This window comes from Mustela putorius, unplaced genomic scaffold, assembly GCF_011764305.1.
Source record: "Mustela putorius furo isolate JIRA1106 unplaced genomic scaffold, ASM1176430v1.1 tig00003942_pilon_pilon_pilon, whole genome shotgun sequence".
NCBI lineage: Eukaryota > Metazoa > Chordata > Mammalia > Carnivora > Mustelidae > Mustela > Mustela putorius.
Genome location: NW_025422087.1, coordinates 15,070,380 through 15,095,721, shown reverse-complemented (window position 1 = coordinate 15,095,721; position 25,342 = coordinate 15,070,380). Strand labels below are relative to the sequence as shown.

The following is a 25,342-nucleotide window of genomic DNA, read 5'->3' as shown; positions in this document are numbered from 1 at the left end:
TTATAAGGTAGTTCTATTTTTAATTATCTGAGGATCCTCCTTACTGTATTCCACGGTGGCCTCACCAATTTACATTCCCACCAACACTGCATGAGGGTTCCCTTTTTTCCACATTTGCACCAACACTTGTTATTTCTTAACCTTTTGATTCTAGTCATTGTGAAAGGTATGAGGTGATATCCCATTTTGGATTTGCATTTCCCTGATGAGTGGCTGAGCACCTTTTCATGCACCTGTTGGCCATCTATATGTCTTTGGGAAGATGTCTCTTCAGATACTTTGCCCATTTTTTAATTGGATTGGTTTTTTACTATTGAGTTGTATGAGTTTTTATATATTTTGGATACTAACTGTCAAATTTACAATTCACAGATATTTTTACCTATTCTGTAGATTGCCTTTTCATGTTGTTGATGGTTTTTTCTGCTGTGCAGAAGGTTTTTAGTTTGGTGTAGCCCCACTTATTAATTTTTCTTTTATTTTTTTTTTTGGATGCCTTTGCTTTTGGTGTCAAAAAAATCATCACCAAGACCAGTGTCTAGGAGCTAACCACTTATATATTTTCCTAGATTTTATGGTTTCAGGTCTTAACATTTAAGTCTTTAATCTCTTTTTTTTTAAGATTTTATTTATTTATTTGACAGACAAAGATCACAAGTAGGCAGAGAGGCAGGCAGAGTGGGGTGTGGGAAAGCAGGCTTCCCACTGAGCAGAGACCCCTGCCCCCAACGTGGGGCACGATCCCAGGACCCTGAGAGCATGACCTGAGCTGAAGCAGAGGCTTAACCCCACTGAGCCACCCAGGTGCCCCTAATCTATTTTTTTAAATTTATTTTTTCTTATATTTTTAGAGAGGGAGAGGAGCCCACGTGGCACTTGATCTCATGATCCTGAGATCATGACCTGGGCCAAAGTCAAAGTTGGATGCTTAACTGACTGATCCACCCATGGGCCCCAAGTCTTTAGTATAGTTTTGTGTATAGTGTAAGATACTGTCTAGTTTTATTCTTTTGTATGTGACAGTCCGGTTTTCCCAACACCATTTATTAAAGATATCCTTTCTTCATTGTATATTCTTGCCTCCTTTGTTGTAAATTAATTGACCACATATGCATGCATTTATTTCTGGGCTCTCTATTCTGTTTTATTGATCTGTGTATCTGCTTTTGTTAATATGATACTATTTTGATTACTATAGCTTGTAATGTAGTTTGAAATTAGGGAGCTTGATGCCTCCAGCTTTGTTCTTCATTCTCAACATTGCTTTGGGTATTTGGGATTTTTGTGCTTCCATACAAATTTTAGGATGTTCTACTTCTGTGAAAAATTGGAATTTTCATAGGAATTGCATTGAATTTTAGATTGTTTTAGATAATATGGCAAGGTCCTGGGATTAAGCCCTGCCTTGGGCTCCCTGCTCAGCACAGAGTTTGCTTCTCCCTCTCCCACCCTCTCGCCCCCGACTCGTGGGGTCTCTCTCTTCCAGATAAATAAAATCTTGAAAAATAAATAAATAAAAGGGCACCTGGGTGGCTCAGTGGTTTAAAGCCTCTGCCTTTGGCTCAGGTCGTGATCCCAGGTTCCTGGGATCAAGCCCTGTGTTGGGCTCTCTGCTCGGCGGGGAGCCTGCTTCCTCCTCTCTCTCTGCCTGCCTCTCTGTCTACTTGTGATCTCTGTCTGTCAAATAAATAAATAAAAATCTTTTTAAAAAGAGGGGGGCGCCTGGGTGGCTCAGTTTGTTGAGCCACTGCCTTCGGCTCAGTTTGGGGTCCCAGAGTCCTGGGATCCCGTTGTCGGGCTCCCGGCTCTGCAGGTGGTCTCGGTCTGCTTCTCCCTCTGACCTCCCCTCTCATGTTCTCTCTTTCTCTCTCTCTCTCTCAAAAAAATAAATAAAATCTTTAAAAAACAAAGTCATGCAAACAAGTGATATTTTTTGACATTTTCTTTTATTATCCTTCGGTAGATTTTATCTGCTTATGCTGTCTTTATAAAAATAGTTGGGAAGTGAGGTGCCTGGGTGGCTGACGTTGAGCGTCTGCCTTCTGCTGGGGTCATGATCCCAGGGTCCAGAGATCCAGCCGGGCATCCGCCTCCCTGCTTGGCGGGAGGCCTGCTTCTCCCTCTCCCACTCCCCCTGCTTGTGTTCCCTTTTTCACTGTCTCTCTGTCAAATAAATAAATAAAATCTTAAAAAAAAAAAAAAGTTGGGAAGCTCTCTTTTTTTTTTTCATTGAATTAAAACATTTTAATAGCATTGGTGCTGTGATTGATACAGAATTCACTGGTGAAAACTTCTGGGCCTGGTGGTTGTTCGTTTGCATTTTCTCTCTCTGTCACAATTACCTTCTTTTTTTTTTTTTTTTTTAAGATTTTATTTATCTATTTGAGATTTTATTTATCTATTTGAGATAGAGCATGAGAGGGGAGAAGGTCAGAGGGAGAAGCAGACTCCCCATGGAGCTGGGAGCCCAATGTGGAACTCCATCCCAGGACTCGGGGATCATGACCTGAGCTGAAGGCAGTTGCTTAACCAACTGAGGCACCCAGGAGTCCACAATTACCTTCTTCCTATGTACTTAAATTGAAATTGTATCTCAGTGTAAACATGGTGGGGGCAAATGATTTCACCTTCCTTGGAGGCTTTACCTTTATAAGAAATACTCAGAATGTTTATTAAATAACAAAATAATTTATGCTGTTGTATCTTTTTGAGCACTTAATGATAATCTGCCTTTTTACAAATGTATTGGACATTATGGATGTTCATTTTTACCTGATGAACCTGTAATTAATGTCTGTTTTTTTTATTGTATAGAAATTTACAGCAACAATGTCCACACCAGACAAGAAAGCCTCACAGAAGATTGGTTTCCGATTACGCAACCTTCTCAAGCTTCCCAAAGCACATAAATGGTGCATATATGAATGGTTCTACTCAAATATAGATAAGTACGTATCATGGTTTACGTTGTGGGTGTCACCTGAACCAGAAATTCTCAAACATTATAAGCTGTTTTGTTTTCTGTAGGTCTGTTTTGATTCTTTTTTTCCCCGATTTTTTTTTCTTCATTCTACTTTGAGCCATATCCATTCCTCACAGTTTGCTTTTCTCCTTCTCCTTTCACAGAAGTGGTTATACATTTTTGTGAAAATTCAAATGAAAATATAATCCGTATTATAATTTACAAAGGCCATGGAGTAGAGAGGCTTTAGAACAGAGTTCCCATATTTATAATGAACAAGAAAGGTTTTTCCTTTTATTTTTTTTAAGTTATTTATTTATTTATTTATTTTAGAGCATAAGCGGGGAGAGAGGAAGGGGGAGAGGCAGACTCCCTGCTGAACAGGGAGCCCGATGCAGAACTTGATCCCAGGACCCCGGATAACCTGAGCTGAAATGAAGAGTCGGATGCTTAACTGACTAAGCCACCCAGGCACCCCTAGACAAGATGTGTTTTATACATCTTGGTATTTTATTTTATTTTTTAAAAGACTTTATTTATTTATTTGACAGAGATCACAAGTAGGCAGAGAGGCAGACAGAGAGAGAGGAGGAAGCAGGCCCCCTGCTGAGCAGAGAGCCTGAAGTGGGGCTCGATCCCAGGACCCTGGGATCATGACCTGAGCCGAAGGCAGTTGCTTGACCCACTGAGCCACCCAGGCGCCCCTCTACATCTTGAGATTTTAAATGCTAGTATGTTGGTAGAGAAGCAGTTACTAATGGTACAAATGATTCAGTAAAATATTTAGAATAGTCTTTCTTTTCTCTTTCTTTTTTTTTCTTTTCTTTTTTCTTTTTTTAAGGATTTTATTCATTTATTTGAGAGCAAGAGAGAGAAAACCAAGACAGGGGAGGGGCAGAGGGAGAGGGAGAAGCAGACTCCCCTTTGAGCAGGGAGCCCAATGCCAGGACCCTGGGATCATGACCTAATCCTGGAGAGGCCTACAGTTTTCTAAAATTGATTTAATCTCAAGGAGGACTCCATGGTGTTGGTATTACCTTTGGGAAAAAATAAATTGTAGCTAACATTGTTTGTCCTCACTGGATATAAGGACAGTGCTAGGATATACGAGGATGTACTCATACATGAGATTTAGCAAAAATCAGTGTCTCCTGGAATCTCCAGCACAGTCAGTATTTCTTGAGTAACTTGTATACATTGGTTGTTTCACAGATATAACACTTTTAGTTTTAGCTTTGAATTTGTGCCTATTTTCTTTTTTTTAATTTTCTTTTTTAAATTTATTTATTTGACAGAGAGAGAAAGAGATCACAACGAGGCAGAGCAGCAGGCAGAGAGAGAGGGGGAAGCAGGCTCCCTGCTGAGCAGAGAGCCTGATGTGAGACTTGATCCCAGCACCCTGAGATCATGACCTGAGCCAGAGGCAGAGGCTTAACCCATTGAGCCACCCAGGCGCCCTTTGTGCCTGTTTTGTATATGTTCTGGGCAGAAGTGAAAGATGGCACTTGGTGTTGAGTATAATGCTGAAAATTAGAAAGCATATTTTGAAATTTATGACCCTGAAGTAACTTATCATGTCTTAACCATTAAAATACCATTTCTGTTTTATAGGCCACTGTTTGAAGGTGATAATGACTTCTGTGTGTGTCTGAAGGAATCCTTTCCGAATTTAAAAACAAGAAAGTTAACAAGAGTAGAATGGGGAAAAATCAGGCGCCTTATGGGAAAACCACGGAGGTAAAAATAATATTTTTATTAAAAATGAAATCAGTAATTTAGTTTGTAGTGTAATTACCACATTGATTCTTTTTCATCATCACAAAGACTAGTACTGAGACACTCTTTTTCAGAATAATTATATCTTAAATATATCCTGTTAACCAGCTTTCAGGTAGGTGCTTTTTATACCTATGCATCTTAAATATACAATTCCATTTTTGTTCAAATTACAGGCTTTGTATATAATTTTCTTACATTGTCTATGCCCACTATGTTCCATAAAATATTTTATTTATTTTTTAAAAAGATTTTATTTATTTATTTGACAGAGATCACAAGTCAGCAGAGAGGCAGGCAGAGAGAGAGGGGGAAGCAGGCTCCCTGCTCAGCAGAGAGCCCAATGTGGGGCTCGGTCCTAGGAACCTGAGATAATGACCTGAGCTGAATGCAGAGGCTTAACCCACTGAGCCACCCAGGTGCCCCCAAAAAATACTTTAAGAGGGCACTAGAAAATATAGCTGATCCTTTAACAATGTGTGGGATTAGGGATGCCAACCCTGCAGTCAGAAATCTACATAAAACTTTTGACTCTCCAAAAACCTAACTACTAGTAGTTTGTTATTGACTGGAAGCCTTACTGATAACATAAACAGTTACACATATTTTGTATGTCATGTATATTATATACTGTGTTTTTACAATAAAGTAAGCTAGAGAATAGAACATGGTATTGCGAAGATTGTAAGGAATGGAATATATGTTTACAGTACCGCACTGCATTTGTCAAAAAAAAACCCCGTGTATAAGTGGATGTGGGCGGTTACATCCATGTTTTTCAGGAGGTAACAATATTTAATGAGGCTCTCAGGGTATCCCTACATTGTTATTATCCTTTTAAAAACTGTTTATCACTGCAAAAGCCTTCTTACAACTGCGTGTCTTACTTTATATAAAAACAGGATAAGGGGGTAGGAGAAATAAGTGAAGGGGATCAAAAGGTACAGACTTGCAGTTATAAAAGTAAGTCCTGAAGTGTAGTGGACAGTGTGATGACTACAGTTAATAATACTGTAACATGTATTTGAAAATTGCTGACCGTGGGTCTTAAAAGTTCTCATCCCAAGGAAAAAAATGTTCTAACTACATATGGTGTCAGATGTTAACAAGACTTAGTGCAGTGGTCATTTCACAATATATACAAATACTGAATCCCACTGTTTTACACCTGAAGGTTACATAGAGTGTTATATGTCTACTATACCTCAATAAAATAAAAACACAGGTTATCTCAAAAAAACAAATCCCCAGAAAGAAAAATCAAGTCAACCTATCCGATATGTTATTTTCTGATAATTACTTTTCATGTGAAATGACTTTTCCTTTTACAGTGATATCTTGCTTTCTAACACATTGGAGAACCTGATATGACTTTTGAGTGAAGTTTTGGAATCTGTTAGATTATTAGTTCTCATATAACATCTCTCTGCCTAGTAAAATCAGGTACAAGACTTTCTCAGTTTATTTAAAAATTTTTTTTAAAAGATTTTATTTATTTATTTATTTGACAGAGAGAGACAGTGAGAGAGGGAACACAAACAGAGGGAGTAGGAGAGGGAGAAGCGGGCCTCCTGCCCAGCAGGGAGCCCAACGTGGGGCTTCATCCCAGGACCCTGAGATCATGACCTGAGGTGAAGGCAGATGCTTAATGACTGAGCTACCCAGGTACCCAAGACTTTTTCACTTTAGATGGTGCAAAAATCCAAAAAATGACTAGGGCAAGTAGAAACAATTTAATTTTAATGATTTCTGTAGATAGTGATGAAATGCAAGGAGAACCTTTAATTGAACTGATAATATTTTATTTCTGTTTTAACACATGACGTTGCTGATGTTTTTAATAGTTCCCTCATTTACAAGAATGTGGGCGTGTTACACACACACACAAACACACACTGGATATTACCATAAAAAGAATGAAATCTTGCCATTTGCAACAACGGGAATGGATCTTGAGTGTATTATGCTGAGTGAAATAAGTCAAAGAAAGACAAAATCATATGATTCACTCATGTATAGAAACTAAAAGAAGAAAAGGGGCACCTGGGTGGCTAGGTCAGTTGAGCGTCTGCCTTTGACTCAGGTCTTGATCCCAGGAGAGCCCTGAATTAGGCTTTCTGCTCAGCAGGGAGCCTGCTTCTCGTTCTCCCTCTACTGCTCCCCCTGCTTGTGCTATCTCACTTGCTCTATCAAATAGGTAGATAAAATCTTTAAAAAAGAAAAAAAGAAAGAAAATGGAAAAAAAGGTCAAAAAATTTTTTAAAAACCTCTTAAATACAGAGCACAAACTGGTGGTTACCTGAGGGGAGGTGGGTGAAATAAGTACAGGGAATTAAGAGGTATAAAATTCTGGTTATAAAAAGAATAATTTGGGTGCCTCGGTGGCTCAGTGGGTTAAGCCTCTGCCTTCAGCTCGGGTCGTGGTCTCAGGGTCTTGGGATCAAGGCCCACATTAGGCTCTCTGCTCGGTGGGGAGCCTGCTCCCTCCTCTCTCTCTGTCTGCCTCTCTGCCTACTTATGATCTTTCTCTCTGTCAAATAAATAAATAATTGTAAAAAAAAAAATAATAATTCATGGAAATGAAAAAAAAAGCACAGCATAGGGAATAGTCAATAATATTGTAATAACATTTCGTGGCAGGTTTTGACTGCATTTATTTGGTCAGTATTGAATGGTGTAGAAAAATTGTCAGCTCCTTACGTTGTACACCTGAAACTAATATAATGCCGGGTATCGTTTTCATGTCAATGAAAAAAATACAAAAAAGTATAAACCCAACTAACAAATTCCTAAATGATTTGAATGGATGCTTCACCAAAGATGTAAGGATATCAAATAAATACTAGAGAAAGTAGTCAATATTTGATCAATAGAAAAATGCAAATGAACCCATAATGTCTAAAATTTACAAGATTAAGGGTGCCTGGGTGGCTCAGTCAATTTTTTTTTTTAGAGAATTTTAGGTTCACAACAAAATTGAGAGAACGATAGAGAGATTTCTTATATACTCCCTGCCCTCAGAGATGCACAGCCTTCCGCCTATTGGTATGTTCCACCGCAGTGATACATTGTGAAAGTTGATGAGTCTATATCAGTTTATCATAATCCCCTAAATCCATGGTTTACATTAGGGTTTACTCTTAGTATTGTTATCTGTAGGTTTTGAAAAATGTATAATGACATAGATCTATCATTATAATGTCATATACAGTATTTTTACTGCTCTGATAATCTTTTATGCTCCACTTATTCCTTTTTCTCCCTAGGGCCCCAACTCCTGGCAACTGCTGGTCATTTTGACTGTCTCCAGGGTTTTGCATTTTCCAGAATGTCATATGTTGGAATCATACCATATGTGGCCTTTTCAGATTGGCCTCTTTCACTTAGTAATATGCATTTCAGGTTCCTCTGTATCTTTTCATGGCTTGATAGTTCATCCTTTTTAGCGCTGAATAATATTCCATTGTCTGAATATACTCCTCTATTTTTTTATCCACTCACTAAGAGACATTTTGGTTGCTTCGAAGTTTTGCCAGTTATGAGTAAACTGGTGTAAACATCCATGGTAATGTTTTGGTGTGGACATAAGTTTTTAGCTCATCAGGGTAGATACCAAGAGTATGGTTGCTGGATTGTATGATAAGACTGTATAGTTTTATAAGAAACCACCAAACTCTCTTCCAAGGTGTCCACGCCATTTTGCATTCCCACAAGAATGAACAAGAGTTTCTGTTGTTCCACATCCTTGCCAACATTTGGTGTTGTCTGTGTTCTAGATTTTGGTCATTCTAATAGATTTGTAGTAATGTCTCACTTTATTTATATTTCCCTAATGACATAGTATGGTGAGCATCAAAGTGGCTTGTCATCTGTATATCATCTTTGGTAATATTTGACTTCTTTTGTTTCTTAAAAGGTTAAACATGCACTGACCATATAACCTCGCCATTCTATTTCTAGGTGTTTAGTTAAGAGAAATTAAAGCATATATTTATACAAAAACCTATACAGAAATGTTCATAGCAACTTTGTTGTAATGACCCCAAACTGGAAACAACACAAATATCCACCAGTAGGAGAATGGGTAAACAAATTACGACACATTCAAAGAAAAGGTTACTATTCTCCAATAAAAAGAATGAACCACTGATGCATGTGACAAAATGGATTAATCTTAGAATAATTATGCTGAGTGAAAGAAGCCTGACGGAAGAGTTCATACTAGATGATATTGTTTATATAAAATTTTAGAAGATAGAAGCTAAAATGACAGAAAGCAACTTAGTGATTGCTTGAGCAGTGGAGATATAGGAGTGGGAGGATTGTGAAGGAAGGATAATAAAGTGCCATAAGGAAACTTTGGGGAGTGATCGATGTTTTCAGATGTTCGTGATCTTGTCTGTGATGATGGTTTTACAGATATATATTTTGTGGCACAAAGCTATGTTTAAGTTACTTTGGTTCATCCCAGTATTTGAAAATAGAAGTAAGATAGGCCCTAAAGATAAGAGTAAATTCAGTATTTATGCTTTAAGGCAGGAAGTATAGTTAAACATTTACACAGAAGTAAGCCTCATCTTTAGTTCTTTATTGGTGTGCTCACTGGGTCACAGGGAAAATATCATGTTCTTCTGAACAGAATATTATAATTGAACTTCATCCCAGGAGGAGACCTGGGATCCAGATGCAGTGTTGTCAAAGAATGGTGAACAAATCCTCCTGCTGTGTAGGAAAGGATAATGTAGATTTGCTTATAACTCTATAACTCTTGCAAAGTCCCATTTTTAAAACTATATAATTTACTTTGAAGGGAAACAATTATTATTTCTAAGAACTCATTCTTAAATATATTACTCCAAAGAGAGGAAAAGAAGGAATGGTGAGATGGGTGGTCTGATTTCAAGTTTTGTATTTTGGTTTTTTTTTTTTAAAGATTTATTCACTTTTGAGAGAGAGAGAGAGAGTGCGAGTGAGTGTGCGATGGGACAGAGGGAGAAAGAAATTTTAGTAGACCCCTTGCCGAGCTCGGAGTCTGACCTGGGCCTTGATCTCACGACTCTGAGATCATGCATGACCTGAGCCAAAACTAAGAGTCAGATGCTCAACTGACTTGTCACTGGGGGACCCCTGATTTCAAGTGTTTGTATAGGATAGTTATCAGTTTATATGATTTTTATAATTTATTCTAGATGTTCTTCTGCATTTTTTGAGGAAGAGAGATCAGCATTAAAACAGAAACGACAGAAAATAAGGCTCTTACAACAAAGGAAAGTTGCAGATGTTTCCCAATTCAAAGATCTCCCAGATGAAATTCCTTTGCCCCTGGTTATTGGAACCAAAGTTACAGGTAAGTGAACATAACCTCATTACCATTTTGCTCTATAATTTTTCTTTTTGCTCTATAATTTTTCACCAAGATAACTGCTAGATAACCACTAGACAAGTGGCTTTTAAATTTTAAAAACTTAAGCTAGGAATGCCTGAGTGACTCAGTGGTTTAAGCCTCTGCCTTCAGCTCAGGTCGTGGTTTCAGGGTTCTGGGATAGAGCCCCACATCAGGCTCTCTGCTTGGCAGGGAGCCTGCTTCCCACCCCCACACCCCGCCTGTCTCTCTGCCTACTTGTGATTTCTGTCTGTCAAATAAATAAATAAAATCTTAAAAAAAAATAATAAAAGCTGGGGCACCTGGGTGGCTCAGGGGGTTAAGCCTCTGCCTTCGGCTCAGGTCATGATCTCAGGGTTCTGAGATCAAGCCCCACATCGGGCTCTCTGCTCAGCGGGGAGCCTGCTTCCTCCTCTTGCTCTGCCTGCCTCTCTGCCTACTTGTGATCTCTGTCTGTCAAATAAATAAATAAAATCTTTAAAAAAAAAATAATAAAAGCTTAAACTATAGTTCTATAGCAGTGTACTGTAGAAGTTATTTCTTCATCTGTGGCATCTGGTTTTTAAGCTGCTTGGGAGAAAGCGTACTGGTTCAAAGCAGTGTCTACTACAACGTAAACTAAAGCAAACTGCCACAAAGATGAAATTTAAAATTCACTGGAATAAGCATGGCTAGACATTGTTTGAATTTCTAAAATTTTAAATTGTCCTGTCTTTTGCTTTCACATCATTTCTTTTCTTTTCTAACCAATCTTAAACAGTTAACTCACAAATACCATTGTTTTTGTGCTCTTTGGGTTTAGGGATAGTCCATTTCTAATGACTGAATAGTAATTATTCAGTAGGTAGTTTGCTCAGCATTTTAATTTAAGGGTGTAAATTCTGTCAACTTATAGATGTGAGTCTTTCTGTTCTGTTCAGTTATGATGTGGAAGGAAAGTACCACCAAAACTCCAAGTGTAGGTTAAGCCTTAATAATTTAGTAAACTAAAATTACAATTTTTGTAACACAGGAAATAACGAGGTGTTAAGTGAATAGGTAGATTAGTAACTGCACTGAAAGGGATTAAACAGTGGTTGGATTTATCAAAGAATATTTTCTGGAGGAAAGGTAACCTTGAGTTACATATTAATATCACTTTTCCTGGTTATAAAAGTGGTACATGTTTCTAGTATATTATAAAAATGGGTAATTAAGAGAAAAGGCAGACAAAAGAGAGGAGACTGTATCTTGCACATGAAATCCAGGTAGAAAAGAGAAGAATAGATTTGGTCATAACTTACCATGACAGGCTTAACCATGTACAGAAGTTATAGATGGGGGCACCTGGGTGGCTTAGTGGGTTAAAGCCTCTGCTTTCGGCTTGGGTCATGGTCCCAGGGCCCTGGGATCAAGCCCCGCATCGGCCTCTCTGCTCAGTAGGGAGCCTGCTTCCTCCTCTCTCTCTGCCTGCCTCTCTGTCTGCTTGTGATCTCTGTCTATCAAATAAATAAATAAAATCTTAAAAAAAAAAAAGTTATAGATGATCTCTCTGTCAATAAAATTAATCTGGGGATGAGATTAGAAATTAAGTGAGGAGGGGCACCTGGGTGGCTCAGTGGGTTAGGGCCTCTGCCTTCAGCTCAGGTCATGATCCCAGGGTCCTGGGATGGAGCCCCATGTTGGGCTCTCTGCTCAACAGAAAGCCTGCTTCTCTCTCTCTCTCTCTTTCTCTCTGCCTGCCTCTCTGCCTATTTGTGATCTCTCTGTCTGTGCAAATTAATTAATTAATTAATTTAAAAGAAAAAGAAATTAAGTGAGGAGGAGATTGTAGACTTGAAAAAATACATTAGTTCTAAAGCACCATATGGGGCATCTGGGTGGCTCAGTGGGTTAAGCCTCTGCCTTCGGCTCAGGTCATGATCTCAGTGTCCTGAGATCAAGCCCTGCATCAGGCTCTCTGCTCAGTGGGGAGCCTGCTCCTCTCTCCCCCGCCCACCTCTCTGCCTACTTATGATCTCTGTTAAATAAATAAATAAAATCTTTTAAAAATAATTAATAAAAATAAAACACCATATAAACAAGTACAGATATAAAGTCTGTAGTACAACTACAAATCAGAGAAGTGTCCGAATGCATGGAATGACATAAAAGTTAATTGTTTCAGAATTTTAAGCACTGGCAGTTTTATGGAGGGTCTGTAAGTAGGTATTCTCATTGTAATGGAGAATAGATTGGACAGGATGTATCAGGATATGAGAAAAGGGTGTGCCTGGGTTGCTCAGTTAAGCCTCTGCCTTTGGCTCAGGTCATGATCCTGGAGTCCCAGGTTAAAGCCCCATGTCTGGCTCCCCCCTTGGTGGAGAGTCTGCTTCTCCCTCTGCCCCTTACCCTGCTTGTTGCACTCTCTCTCTCACTTGCTCTCTCAAATAAATAAATAAAATCTTAAAAATATATATATGAGAAGAGTTTGGGGCACCTGGGTGGCTCAGTCGGTTAAGCATCTGCCTTTGGCTCAGGTCATGCTCTCAGGGTCCTTGGATCAAGCCCACATCAGGCTCACTGCTCAGAGGGAAGTCTGCTTCTCCCTCTCCCTCTGCTCCTCTCCATGCTCATGCACACACACTCTGTCTCTCAAATAAATAAAATCTTTTTTTTTCTTTCTTTTTTTATTTTAAGAAAAAACCAACTGAATGGCTCAGTTGATTAAGCGACTGCCTTCGGCTCGGATTGTGATCCTGGAGTCCTGGGATCAAGTCCCACGGTCTCCCTGCTTAGCAGAGAGTCTGCTTCTCCCCCTGAGCCTCCACTTCTCCTGGTTTCTTTCTCTCTCTCTCAAATAGTTAAAATCTTAAAATAATAATAATAATTTTTAAAAAAAGAATGATTTTTTCATTTTTATTTTTAAAATTTTACTTATTTATTTATTTAGAGAGCACAAGCAGGGAGGAGAGAGAGTAGGTTCCCTGCGATCAGGGAACCCAACTCAGGGCTTAATCCCAGGACCCTGAGATCATGATGTGAGCCAAAGGCAAATGCTTAACAGACTGAGCCACCCATGGCTGAAGAAAAAAAATCCTAGTAATAATATATTGTGACACATGAAAATTATATGAAATTCAAAGACCTCATTATGGAGGAAAGATGGTCTAAATTTAGTTTATAACTGAAACAGAATAATAATAAGAGGAAGCATGGTAGGGCCAAGAAATCTGCCAGTAATTTTTTGTCTACCAGAAGTAGTTCAGCATACTGTCTAGCGTGCAATACAAAACTATTAAACCTATGTAGGAACACGAACACAGGTTCTGTAGTCAAAAAGCCATCAGTAGAATTCGATGCTGAGATGGCTAAGATATTGGAACTAGCAGTGGCTTCAAAATGTTTGTTATGGGGGTGCCTGGGTGGCTCAGTGGGTTAAAGCCTCTGCCTTCCGCTCAGGTCATGATTCCAGGGTCCTGGGATCGAGCCCCACTTTGGGCTCTCTGCTCTGGGGAGAGCCTGCTTCCTCTTCTCTCTCTGCCTGCCTCCCTGCCTACTTGTGATCTCTCTGTCAAATAAATAAATAAAATCTTAAAAAAAATGTTTGTTATGAACTTAATATAAATGTGGTCATAATTAGTGGAGAAATCTCAGAGATAAAGAGGAATTATTTAGGTATAACAAATTTAGAAGTGAAAAGTATAGTATCTGAAAAGAAAAATTCTTAATGGGCTTCAAAACAGATCAGAAATAGTAAAAGCAAGGGTGAGTGAACCTAAGAATATATCCATAGACATTATCCCACTGTGAGAGCAGCAGACAAAACTGGGAAAAACTGTGGTAGAGCCTCAGAGGCCTCTGGGACAATGTTAAGCAATTTCACAGATGTATAGAGTTCCTAAAAGGAGAGGAAAGACACATGGCACAGGGAAACAAACAGAAGAAGACAAAGGATAAAATATTCCCACATTTAATTTTTTAAAATTAAATTAAAAGGTACAGATCCAAGATACTCTGAACCCAACCCAGATAACCCACATGTTTGCAAAGCCCCAACATACCATACAGAAAAACTACAAAGAAAATCTTGAAAGCAGTCATAGAAAAGCAACATATTACATAAGAGGAAAATTTATGAATGGTAGCTGACTTTACATAAAAAAATATGCCAAAAGTAATGCCAAAAGATATTTTTCAGATTGAAGGGAAATGATACCAGATGGAACCTCAGATCTACAGAGAGGAGAAGAAATTTTCACAGAAAATGGCACATATGTAAAATGGAACAGTCGTGTTGCAAGGTTCTTGAATTTGTTATGAGAGCATACAGTATTGACTGTGAATAGACCATAGTAGGTAAAGATTGGGTATTCTGATCTGTAGAGTATTGAAGTTCAAAACCTTCAGGGTGCATCAGAATTACCTGGAGAGGTGGATGAAACACAGATTGCCAGACCCCTTCCTCCCACCTAGTTTCTTTTTTTTTTTTTAAGATTTTTTATTTATTTATTTGACAGACAGAGATCACAAGTAGGCAGAGAGGCAGGCAGAGAGAGAGAGGAGGAAGCAGGCTCCCTGCTGAGCAGAGAGCCCGATGTGGGGCTCAATCCCAGGACCCTGGGATCATGACCTGAGCCGAAGGCAGAGGCTTTAACCCACTGAGCCACCCAGGCGCCCCTCCCACCTAGTTTCTAATTCAGAAGGTCAGGGGTAGGGCCTGAGAATTTGCATTTTAACAAGATTCCAAGTGATACTGATGCTGCTGGTGTGGGGCTATACTTTGAGAACTAGTAGAAGTTTTTTTTTCTTTAGAGAGAGAGAGTGAGCAGGGGGAGGGGCAGAGGGAGAAGGATGGAGAGAATCCCAAGCAGGCTCCACACCCAGCACAGATTCGGACAGGGGTTTGAGATCATGACCTGAGCCAAAATCAAGGGTCAGTTGTTTAACCAACTGAGCCACCCAGGCAGGACCTACTTTTTAAAAAAAATGCTAAGAAGCATACCTAGAAAGCCAACAGAGAAGTTAATTTTGAAATTCTAATAAATAAATGAAAAGACAATAGGAAAGAAAGTACAGGGAACAAACACCATGGCATAAATAGAAAATAAACAGCAAGAAGGTAGACTCAAGTGTGGTCCTATTTTCATTATATTAAATGACAGTGAACTAAGCACTATACTGGAAAAGCAGAGATTATCAGACTAGGTTTAAAAAAAAAAGAAATGCCTGGGATGCATTGATAATTTAAAAGCAAATTGATAATTTAAAAGCAAAATTTAAAAGTGAAAAAGATAGGCATGCAGATATTGACCATAGAGAGCTGAACTGGCTATAAGGTTAGACAAAATAGATTGCAAGATAAGGAATATTTGATAATGATAAAAAGGTCAATTCAGAAAAATGTAACAATCCTAATATACATTCATTAATAAGTCCTTCATAACAGAACTTTAAAATACTTAAAGCAAAAACTGAGACAACTAAAGGAGGCCATATACAAATCAGCAGTCATAGTTGTAGATTTTAACACCTCTCTACTAGTGACTGAGAAGAGGAAAAGAAACCAGTACAAATACAGAGAATCTGAGAAACACTGTCAATTTTGATGATCCAATTGATATATTTTTTTTAAGATTTTATTTATTTATTTGAGAGAGAGAGAGAGAGGAGGGACAAAGAGACCCTGAGATCTTGAGCTGTGCTGAAGGCAGAAGCTTAACCAACTGAGCCATCCAGGCACCCAGATCCGATTGATATTTTTGAACACTAATCCCCAGAACTATAGAATACATATTCCTTACACATGCACATGATTTGTTTGTCAAAATAGACCATCTGGTGGCAATGTCAGTACATTTTAAGAGATTGAAATCATACATAGAATTTCTCTGAACACAGCAGAATTTAATTAGAAAGCAAAACAATAAAATCCTGAAGACACTCAAATATTTGGAAACTAAATGTTCTACTTCTGAATAACTCCTGAGTAAAAAGAGGAAGTTCAAGGGAAAATAGCAAATACTTCTAATATAAAAATAATAAAAATACAACATAAAAATTTGTGGGGTGCAGCTAAAGCAGTAGTTACAGGAAAACCTACAGTTTTAAATGCTCATATCAGAAAAAATGCTTATATATTTTTAAAACTGTCTAAATTTGCATTTTAAGAAACTAGAGCAAAAACCCACAGCTAACATCATACCCACAAGGAGCTGTTAAGAGCTTTCCCTCTAAGATAAGGAATAAGACAGGGGTAACCATTCTCACCCGCATAGTACTAGAAGTCCCAGCCAGAGCAGTTGGGCAAGAAAAAGAAGTAAAGGCATTCAAATCCCAAAGGAGGAATTAGAATTATCCCTGTTTACAAATGAAATGATTGTATCTGGAGAAAACCCTAAAGACTCCACCCCAAAACTATTGCAAGGATATAAAATCAATATTCAAAAATCATTGCATTTCTGTATATTTATGTTCAAAATACTTGAATAAGGGGCGCCTGGGTGGCTCGGTGGGTTTAGCCTCTGCCTTCTGCTCAGGTCATGATCTCAGGGTCCTGGGATCAAGCCCCACATCGGGCTTTCTACTCAGCAGGGAGTCTGCTTCCCCCTCTTTCTCTGCCTACTTGTGATCTCTCTCTATCTGTCAAATAAATAAAATCTTAAAAAAAAACCAAAAGGGGCACCTGGGTGGCTCAGTGGGTTAAAGCCTCTGCCTTCGGCTCAGGTCATGTTCCCAGGGTCCTGGGATCAAGCCCCACATCAGGCTCTCTGCTCAGCAGAGAGCCTGCTTCCCTTCCTCTCTCTCTGCCTGCCTCTCTGCCTGCTTGTGATCTCTGTCTGTCAAATAAATAAAATTTAAAAAAAAAAATCTTGATGGGACGCCTGGGTGGCTCAGTTGGTTAAGCAGCTGCCTTCGGCTCAGGTCATGATGCCAGCATCCTGGGATCGAGTCCCACATCGGGCTCCTTGCTCGGCAGGGAACCTGCTTCTCCCTTTGCCTCTGCTGCCATTCTGCCTGCCTGTGATCTCTCTCTCTCTCTCTCTCTGGCAAATAAATAAATAAAATCTTTAAAAAAAAAAACTTGAATAAGAAAACAATCCCATTTAAAAAAAAAAAAAAGAAAAGAAAACAATCCCATTTATGATGAGATCAAAAACACTAAAATACTTGGGATTAAATTTAACCAAGGAAGTGAAAAATCAATATGCTGAGAACTATAAGACACTGATGAAAGAAACTGAAGATACAAAAAAGTGGAAAGAAATCTCATACTTTTGGATTGGAATACTCAATATTACTAAACTGTCCATACTTCCCAAAGCCATCCATCTATAGACTCAGTGCAGTCCCTGTGAAAATTCCAATGGCGGACGCCGGGTGGCTCAGTCGGTTAACTGTCTGTCTTCAGCTCAGACATTGATTCTGGGTTCCTGGAATGGAGTCCCAAGTCAGGCTTTCTGCTCAGCGGGGTGTCTGCTTCTCCTTCTCCCTTGTCCACTCCCACTGCTTGTGCTCTCTCTCTTTCTCTCTCTCTGGCAAATAAATAAATAAAATCTTTTAAAAAAATGAGTTCTGCCAGAATTTTTTTTTTTTTTAAAGATTTTATGTATTTATTTGACAGAAATCACAAGTAGATGGAGAGGCAGGCAGAGAGAGAGAGAAGGAAGCAGGCTCCCTGCTGAGCAGAGAGCCCGATGCGGGACTCGATCCCAGGACCCTGAGATCACGACCTGAGCTGAAGGCAGCGGCTTAACCCACTGAGCCACCCAGGCGTCCCAGTTCTGCCAGGATTGATCTGTTGAGGCAGACAGTTGAGGCAGACAGCATTTTTTAATTGAAATTGATATGCTTATTCTAATGTTTATATGGAAATGGAAAGGTTAACCTAACCCAGAAATGGATCCACACATATGTACAATTGACTTCCTGAAGGCATCAAAGCATCTCAGTGGAAAGGAAGGGCATTCCAGCAATGCTGGAGCAATTAGCTATCTGTATGAACCTTGATACTTCCGTAAACTACACAAAAGGATGATACCTAAGATGAACCAAAGGGCTAAACATGAAAGCTAAAATTATAAGGCTTCTATAAGTAAATACAGGAAAATATCAGTGTGATTTGTAGTAGGCAGATATTTCTTGGCTCTGACAAAGAAAATAGGGGCGCCTGGGTGGCTCAGTGGGTTAAAGCCTCGGCCTTCGGCTCAGGTCATGATCCCAGCGTCCTGGGATCTAGCCCCACATTGGGCTCTCTGCTCAGCAGGAACCCTTCTTCCCCCCAATCCCCCACTGCCTGCCTCTCTGCCTACTTGTAATTGCTCTGTCAAATAAATAAATAAAATCTTTTAAAAAAAAAAAAGAAAGAAAGAAAATAACAAATGATTTTTAGGTATAACTTAAAAACTTTTGCTCACTGAAAACTACCATTAAAATAAGTACGCAGGCGGCATATTGGGAATAAATATTTCCAAAATGTATATCTGAAAAATGACCTATATCTAGAAAATACAAAGAACTCTGTAAGTTAATAATAAAAAGTCTGGTTCAAATAATGAGACAAAACACTTGAATAGACACTTGCAAATAAGCACATAAGAAAATATTCAACATCATCAGTCATCGGAAAAATGTAAATTGAAGGCGCAATGAAGTGCCACTACACACACCCCAGAATGGCTAACACTGAAACAACTAGTAACACCAAATGTTGTCAAGGGTGTTGAGCTACATTAATTCCTGGGCTTTTTTGGTGGCATTGTGAAATGGTCTACCACTTTGGAGAAAAGTGTAGCGTGTTTTACAAAATTAAATCTATGCCTGCCCTTTGATCCAGCTGTTTTCCTCCAAGGCATTTACTTAAGAGAAGTGAAAACAGCTGTCCACAGAAGAATGGCTATATACTAGAATGTTCACAGCACCTTTGTTCATAATTTTAAAGCCCAAACCTGGAATTGACAACAGGGAAATGGATAGACATAAGATAATATTTTTTAAAATTTTTATTTATTTATTTGACAGAGATCACAAGTAGGCAGAGAAGCAGGTGGAGAGAGAGAGGTAGAAGCAGGCTCCCTGCTGAGCAGAGAGCCTGATGCGGGGCTTGATCCCAGGACCCCGAGATCATGACCGGAGCTGAAGGCAGAGGCCCAACCCACTGAGCCACCCAGGCGCCCCAACATAATATTTTCTTATAATGGAATATAAATTGGCAATTAAGAGAAACTGCTTATAGATTCACTTCAGACAATATCCTGAGCAAAAGAAGCTGAAAGCTACAGAATGCATATTGTTAGGTTTTCATTTCTATGAAGTTGTAGAATGAGCAAAATTGATTCATGGCAGAAAAATACCAGAGGAGTAGTTGCTGCTGAAGAAGGTATTGATTAGGAAGGAGGAACTTTCTGGAATGATAGGAATACTCCATGACTTGATAAAGGTTTGTTTTACATGGATATTTACCATAACTTACAGAACTATACACTTACATATGTTTCATTGTATGTAAATTTTACCTAGAAAGAAAAGTGCTGTAAACAAACAAGATTCCACTTTCCTTACTGCAAAAATTCTTTTAGTAAATAAGTAGTGGTAGACCAAATTTTCCTCAAAAACAATAACAAAATGAATTTTTTAAAAAAGATTTTATTTATTTGACAGAGAGAGACACAGCGAGAGAGGGAACACAAGCAGGGCGAGTGGGAGAGGGAGAAGCAGGCTTCCTGCCCAGCAGACAGCCCGGTGCAGGACTTGATCCCAGGATTGGGGATCATGACCTGAGCCAAAGGCAAATGCTTAACAACTGAGCTACACAGGCACCCCAACAAAATGAATTTTAAAAGCAAATTGGGGGTTTTGCAGTAAGAGCAGAGCAGGCAGGTAGAAAGTGTCTGGGCTTTGTGAATGGCTCATAGTACAGAGTGAAAAGCTGAGGAGTTCTGACAAACACCAAGGTGCTCAATGTGATGGTAAGTCTGAGTAATGGAGTAGTCTTGGGGAAATGTCTAGATAGCGCAGTGGAGCACACTGGACAGGAAATTGTTCATTAGACGTCCATTACTCCGAATGACTCTAGAACTAAAAAGTGTGAGGTCAGGGACTCAGGGTATGAAAAAGATTTTGAAATCATTTGTTTGTTAGGAAATTGTGAGAATCTGTAGTATCCCAAAGGTAATGTAGTTTGTCTAAGTTGAAGGGGTAAAGGGAAAGAGACCATCACGAAGACAGGAAAGATATGATTTATAGAAATAAATAGAGTTAAGATTTGACAGTTTTGGGGTGCCTGGGTAGCTCAGTCGTTAAGCATCTACCTTCAGCTAAGGTCATGATCTCAGGGTCTTGGGATCCAGCCCCGCATGGGGCTCTCTACTTGGCAGGGAGTCTGCTTCTCCCTCTCCCACTTCCCGTGCTTGTGTTCCCTTCCTTGCTATGTCTCTCTCTGTCAAATAAATAAATCAAATCTTTAAAACAAATAAAAAATAAAAAATAAATAAAAGAGAAGTTTTGACAGTTTCTTGTTAACCCAAACTCTGAGTGGTAGCCCATACCTGAGGCTCTGACCCATAATCTTTAAAGCTGTCCTTTGATGTCTGTAATAAAATTGCTTTCTAGACTTTCGGGGTGCAATTAGGTGTACTCACCACATTACCAGCAAACCATCTGCTGTGCTTAAAGAACTGCATCTTGGAGCTCCTGGGTGGCTCATTCGGTTGAGCATCTGCCTTTGGCTCAAGTCATGATCTCAGGGTGCTGGGATCAAGCCCAGCATTGGTCTCCCTGCTCAGTGGGGAGTCTGCTTCTCCTTCTGGCCCTCCCCCCACCTCATGCATGCACTTGCTCTCTCTCTTTTGAAGATTTTATTTGATAGAGAGAATTGTAGGACAGAGGGAGAAGCAGAGTCCCTGCTGAGTAGGGAGCCCAATGCAAGGGTCCATCTTGGGACTCCAAAATCATGACCTGAGCCGAAGGCAGATCCTTAACCAACTGATACCCAGGCACCCCTCTCTTAAATAAATAAATAAAATCTTTGAAAAAAAAGAAGAGGAAGAAGAACTGCATCTTTTTCTTGCATTGTGCATTTGGCCTTATAAACATCCAAAGGAACAGAGTAGCCATGTAATTTATCACCCAAGTGGGTATACTTCTGAATGTGAGAGGAGGTACTGTTAATAACTGAACTGGGATAACAGGTGTAAATGAACATTGTCCTGGGTTAACCAGCTAATGGGGTCACTCTCCTTAAAGGATGCATTGGAAAATTTTTTTCTTATTATTAAATGATCTCAGAAGCCATAGGATAATGCTGGTAACCACAATAACATGTTTTTTTCTTATTTTCCTGAACTTGGCATTCTGACCTAGAATCTACTTTTTCCTGAGTGATCATGTATACTAACATAGGTTGCTGCTCTTGTTTTTGGTGATTTTTTAGCTTTGCATTGTCAGCACAGTGATCCCATATGAAAATGACTGTCAAAGGGCCCCCTGGGTGGCTCAGTGGGTGCCACTCTTGGTTTCGGCTCAGGCCATGATCTCATGGTGGTGGGATCAAACCCCACTTTGGGCTGTGTACTCAATGCAGAGTCTGCTTGACATTCTCTCTTGCTCGGGTGTGTGTGCTCTTTCTCTAAAATAAATAAATCTTTTAAAAAAAGAGAGAGAGAGAGAGATCACTGTTAAGGAGAGCGCTGCATTAGAGACAAAGAAGTTTAAACCAAAATATATTTTAGTTTTTCAGCCACTTAAGTAAAACTGAATAGAAGTTAGTCATCACTTGAACAAATAGATATTCCTGTTATAGTAGTGGAACCTGACTTGCACTTCAGATATAGATCTGTGGAAGAGGGGCGTAAATGTCCTCTGCAGGGGCATCTAGTGGCTCAGTCAGTCAAGCATCTGCCTTGGCCTCAAGTCATGATCCTGCAGTCCTGGGATCAAGTCCCGCATCAGGCTCCTTGCTGAGCAGGGACCCTGCTTCTCCCTCTGCTCCCCTCCTTGCTTGGGCACTTGCACTTACACACACACTCTCTCTCTCTCTCTGACAGATAAATAATAAAATCTTAAAAAGAAAAAGTTACTGAGACTTGTTTTATAGCCTAGCAGATGGTCTGTCTTACAGAATGTCCCATGTGTGTTTCAGAGGATTGTTTCAGTGTTGGATCAAGTGTTCCATATATGTGAATTAGACATATGGTTGAGAGTATTGTTTATACCTTCTGTACTGCCCTCTGACCTTCCTTGTTTCTGATGAGATTGTCTCTGATGAGATGTACCTGTTAATATTGTTGCTGTTCTGTATGTGATGTCATTTTTCTCTTGATGCTTTCAGTATTCTCTCTCTGTCCTTAGACTTTGGAAATTTCACTATGATGTTTTAGGTGTGATGCTCTTTGTATTTCATTGAGCTCTTTGAATGTTCAGTGAGCTTCTTGGCTTGGTAGATTAATTTTTTTTTTTTTTAAAGATTTTTTATTTATTTATTTGACAGACAGAGATCACAAGTAGGCAGAGGCAGGCAGAGAGAGAGAGGAGGAAGTAGGCTCCCCACTGAGCAGAGAGCCCAATGTGGGGCTCGATCCCAGGACTCTGGGCTCATGACCTGAGCTGAAGGCCTTTGCTTTTGCCACCGAGGCGCCCCAGCAGATTAATTTTTTAATCGAATATGGGAAATTTTTTGCCATTGGTTCTTCAGTTATTTTTTCTGCTTTCTGTCTTTTGGGACTTTCATTACAAATATGTTGGAAGCTTGATCTCTTTCTGTAGGTGTCTGAAGCTCTGTTCTTTTTCTTCCAATCTTTTTTCTCTCTGTTCTTTGGATTGAATAATTTCTCTTGGTCTCTGATTAATAGATCATAATCCAGACTTCTACAATACATTATTTGAAACCAAATTCAGTGATTCTTCTACTATCTCAAATTTCCTCTTTATATCTAGAGTTCTCATCTGATTCTTTTCTAGGTTCTATTTGTCGAGATATCCTATCAAGTATTGCCATCTTTCTTTTAATTCTCTGAACATATTTATAGTATCTACTTTTTTTATATAGTATCTACTTTTTTTTTTTTAAGATTTTATTTATTTATTTGACAGAGAGATCACAAGTAGGCAGAGAGGCAAACAGAGAGAGAGAAAGGAGGAAGCAGGTTCCCTGCCAAGTGGAGAGCCCAATGCGGGACTCGATTCCAGGACCCTGAGATCATGACCTGAGCCAAAGGCAGAGGCTTAACCCATTGAGCCACACAGGCATCCTAGTATCTACTTTTGAAGTCTTTGCTAAATCTATCATTTCTGTCAATTTCTACCTAATACCCCTTTTATCCTGATTAAGAGTCCTTCTTTTTTATTTCATTACATGTCTAATAATTTTTGGTAGGAAACGACATTTTAGGGACACCTGCGTGATTCTTTGGTTAAGCAGCTACCTTTGGCTCACATCATGATCCCAGGGTACTGGGATCGAGCCCCACATCAGGCTCCCTGCTCAGTGGAAAGCCTGCTTCTCCCTCTTCCTCTGCCTGATGCTCTGTCTACTTGTGCTCTCTCTCTCTATCCCTCTGTCAAATAAAATCTTTTTTTCAAAGATTTATTTATTTATTTGACAGATTACAAGGCAGAGAGAGAGAGGAAGGGAAGCATGCTCCCCGCTGAGCAGAGAGCCTGATAAAAATAAAATCTTTAAAAAGAAAAACTTGACATTTTAGATAATGATCATAGTAACACTGCCTTCTAATTTTTTGATAGTTGTGTTTGCTTTCATAACTTGTCTTGTGCAACTGCTGATATTCTCTGGTCAGGATTTTTATTCTTATATTTTTAAGCTTGGCTTCCTAGGAGTTGCATCTGTGTCCATAGAACTTAGTGACCAACCAGTGAGTTGGGCAGAGGTTGTACACAAGCATCTTAATAAGAAAGGCCTCAGATTGATCCATATATGCGTTGGGATACAAAGTTGCTGTCAGTTTTCAAGTGAACCTTAGCTTTTACTTTTTACCAGGCTTGCTTACATCTTCTCTACCCATTCACATAGTTTTCCAGTGAGCTAGGGACTTATGGAGAGCTTTTGGCCTTTTATGGCTCTTTGGTTTCTAGGATCTCCCTGTTCTGTCACTCACCTCAGCCAGAACTATACCTTGGGCTTACAGAACTGTGAGCTTCTCTTACTCTCTCCTGGTCAAGTTTACCACTTTTAACTGGCAGGGTTACAGGTATTACCCATTGGTCCGCATTGAGTTTGCCCCCTCTGGCAGTCACAGCCATTCATTAGTAAAATGATTCCTACCAACCAAGGGAGTGGTGATGGTGAGGATGTGAAAAGCCATAGGCAGAAAGGCCACTGACTTCCCCTGTCCTTACCTGAAGCTTTAACAACTTTTTAACAATAAGCATTTCTTTTTTTTTTTTTTCCTTTCAAGATTTATTTGTTTCTTTGAGAGATAGCATGAGGGGAGGGCAGAGGGAGAGGGAGAGAAGCAGACTCTGTGCTGAGCATGGAGCCTGACACAGCAGGACTTGATCCCATAACCCCAAGACCATTACCTGAGCCAAATTCAAGAGTTGGATACCCAACCAACTAAGCCACCCAGACGCCCTAACAGTAAATGTTATGTAATTGGGTTATTTTTTTTTCCACTTTATTTTTTCAGTGTTCCAAAATTCATTGTTAATGCACCACCCCCAGTACTCCATGCAGTACGTGCCCTCCATAATACCCACCACCAGGATCACCCAACCCCCAACCCCCTCCCCTCCAAAACCCTCAGTTTCCATAATTGTTTTTTGCATTTGGTCCATTTCCAGAACCCTGCAGTGGTTGTCTTCGACAGTCACAGCTGAGGTGCAGTACACCACCTCTGCTAGTATGAGAACAGTGGGAGCACTCCTGAAATTCAAGGTCCCAGATGCCAACCTTGCAGGCAGGTCTTTCTGAGGATCCCAGTCTGAGGCCTGGTGTATTAATCTTTTCTGAACATCATCCTGGTCTTTTTCGGTAGTTGAACTGTTCCTAGTGTTTCACTTGAGTATAATAATCAAAGTTCTTCTGTTGACTTTTTTTTTCTTCAATTTCAGGTTTAAAGCAATGATTTAAAAGTATTTTACCCTTATGTACCCATGTGGCTTTAAATCTTTAAAAATAAAATTTCCTCTGATATATGATTTCATTCATACATCAAATTAGCAATCATCATTTTTTAAAATTTGTTTTTATTTATATAAGATTTTATTTATTTATTTATTTGAGAGAGAGTGAGCACAGGAGAAAGCAT

At 39.4% G+C, this 25,342-nt stretch overlaps 1 protein-coding gene across 3 annotated transcripts in view; it reads left to right on the top strand.

Moving 5' to 3' along the window:
• LIN9 (lin-9 DREAM MuvB core complex component) overlaps positions 1-25,342 on the top strand; it is a 78,648-nt gene that overhangs the window by 31,499 nt on the left and 21,807 nt on the right. For all 3 annotated transcript variants that reach the window (XM_013061179.2, XM_045069601.1, XM_045069602.1), the window contains 3 exons: positions 2,815-2,948; positions 4,574-4,699; positions 9,928-10,085. In XM_013061179.2, coding sequence (XP_012916633.1) covers positions 2,815-2,948; positions 4,574-4,699; positions 9,928-10,085 — 418 coding nt within the window. The remainder of the gene's footprint in view (positions 1-2,814; positions 2,949-4,573; positions 4,700-9,927; positions 10,086-25,342) is intronic.